General features: G+C 44.0%; 1 protein-coding gene across 1 annotated transcript in view; it reads right to left on the bottom strand.

Moving 5' to 3' along the window:
- Positions 1-2500, bottom strand: part of afg1lb (AFG1 like ATPase b) — a 26826-nt gene that overhangs the window by 3595 nt on the left and 20731 nt on the right. The window contains exon 8 of the mRNA XM_030770842.1: positions 371-453. Coding sequence (XP_030626702.1) covers positions 371-453 — 83 coding nt within the window. The remainder of the gene's footprint in view (positions 1-370; positions 454-2500) is intronic.

Genomic DNA, 2500 nt, shown 5'->3' on the forward strand with positions numbered 1-2500 from the left:
AGAAGCACATTGGTCTGTAATGAGCCAGTGAAAAGCCAGTCTTTATGTTTTTAATGTGTGTGTGTGTGTGTGTGTGTGTGTGTGTTCAGATTCTATACATTCACCTCTTACTGTCCACCTCATTCCCCTCCTTTTCAGTATTTTGTTCTCTTCTCCTCTTTTTGTAGTTGTCTGACCCTCATTCATCATCTCTTAATCCATACATCTCCATTCCATCACTATTTACCCCCCCCCCCCCCCCAAACACACCGTACACACACGCACACGCAGTGACGCTGAAGCACAGTTGTATGTGTATATAGGCTTCTGTACAGGCAACATAAGGATATGTTGGGTTTATGTACGTGTTGTGTTTCCATGGGCTGCGTACAGGTAATAGAGTTTTCCGGCAGGTTCCAGGTCTCTCCTGCGGTAATCCACTCTGGAGTCCAGGTTGATAGTGCGACAGTGCTCCTGCAGGAACCAAACAACAGCAACAATTAAGCGTACGAGTCGTTCCGACCCAAACCTGCCTCTAAAAGATACATGACAAAATCTGACGCATTTTATTTTTCTTTCTTTCTTTTTCTTTTTGCAATGGAGTCAAACGTAATCTGTGGGCGTCGTGTTTTTGTGTTTTTTGTCTGTCTGTCTGTCTGTCTCTCTCTCACTGGTCCCAGTTCACACACAGAACCAATGAAAAGCAGGTTCATGGGATAGAACAGGTTCAGTGGGACTAAAGTCTGGAATCTTTGCTTTAGGGACCATCTGGGAATTCTTGTCAGAGTCCCTTTACATCCTGAATATGATAAATCAAATTAACTGAAAAAAAAACAAAAAAACAAAAAAAAAAACCAAGCACTAAGGGGCTGAGGAAAACCTCGTACCAAACCAGTCACCTCCCACAGTTCATATTTCAAACATACATAATGTTTCGGCAGACCACACACACACACACACACACAAAACCCTGCTTGTCAGCTTTTCTATTGTGTTGGTATGTTAACCCAAACCTCAAAAGCTTGTGAAGTCCTGTTAGGATTTCTGATAACTTTTACAAGCATCGTACTCTGGGCTGTAAACAGAAGTGCACTATTAGTACATCTGACATTATTATTTTTATTTTTATTTTCTATCACAACGGTATTAGGCCTGAAAACACAGGCTTACATATGATCCTTCTACGTGTCTCAATATATCAGGCCTCGGACAGAAACACTTGGACTGAAACTAAATACTAGAAATACAAAATGACAAAAAGAAATGGTGATGGAGAGGAAAGAAAGGGAAAAAAAAAAAAAGAAAAAAGCTGTGATTATTTTTAACAGAGGTAATAATATGTAGCATTAGGCGAGAGGCCTTCGCCTGAATCAGTCCTCGATGACAGCTCCAACGAATTACCAAATCAGAGGATTCTCTGCCACCCTCTTCTTTTCCTTGAACCGGGGATAATTAGCAATCACCACGCCAAGCGAGACAGAGCGATCCATTCCTCTTTTTCTCTCGTCTCTTCGCTTTCCACTCTCTCTCTCTCTCTCTCTCTCTCTCTCTCTCTTTCTTTCTTTCCTCTCCCTCCGTTTTCTCGCCGCTGTCAACTTTTCTCTCTCTCTCGGGGCTCAGAGTTGCGCGTCCGAGCCAATTGGCTGAATCAGCCCTAATAACAGGCTGACAAAGCCCAGAGCGAAAGGAAACACAAAAGATTAAAAAAAAAAAAAAAAAAGTGTCACTTCATCAACCCCGGTCGACCTTGCCACCGGAGGTCGCCACGTAAACAACCAGCTCCGAGACGACGGCCCGCGTCGTCGCCGCGGTGCCGTCACGGCAACTGTCGCATCTGACAACTTTATCATATTTTTCTCACTCTTGTTCTGTTTCTTTTTTTTCCCCCCACCTTTTTTTTTTTACTTTTTTTTTTTAGAACAGCTATACCTTGGCAGCTAATGGGTCTAAATGGTGGCTCTATCACTGAAGAGGAGAAATAAAAGGAGAGAGAGGGAGTGAGAGAGAGAGAGAGAGAGAGAGAGACAGAGGGTGTGGGGGAGAGAGGAGGCACAATCAGTAATGATTCTGCCGCGTGGTCCTATATAATCAGCTTGAGATGTGGCCTCTTGTGGATCATTGCATGATTATGATCTTTTGATGGGTTCATTAAACACCCCCCCCCCCACACACACCCACCCCCAATGCCCCTCAGGGATTTCATCACCCTCCCCCACACCAAAATACTCTACCACACACACACATAACCCATATCACATCTAAAACCTCACACACTCTCACACACACCCCACCTATTTACCCTAAAGCACACGCTTAACCCTTCTCACACACACTTAACCCTACTCACACACTCACCACCTCACTCTCTTTCCTCTTTCTCTCTCACACACATACACACCCTTAAACCGCCTCACTTTCACACAACTGTACTCTCTATTTCACTCTCTCACACACACACACACACACACACACACACACACACATAGATCCTCTCTCTCTCACCAACATACTCATCATCACT

The sequence above is a fragment of the Chanos chanos genome, chromosome 4 (genome assembly GCF_902362185.1).
Source record: "Chanos chanos chromosome 4, fChaCha1.1, whole genome shotgun sequence".
Taxonomy (NCBI): Eukaryota; Metazoa; Chordata; class Actinopteri; order Gonorynchiformes; family Chanidae; genus Chanos; species Chanos chanos.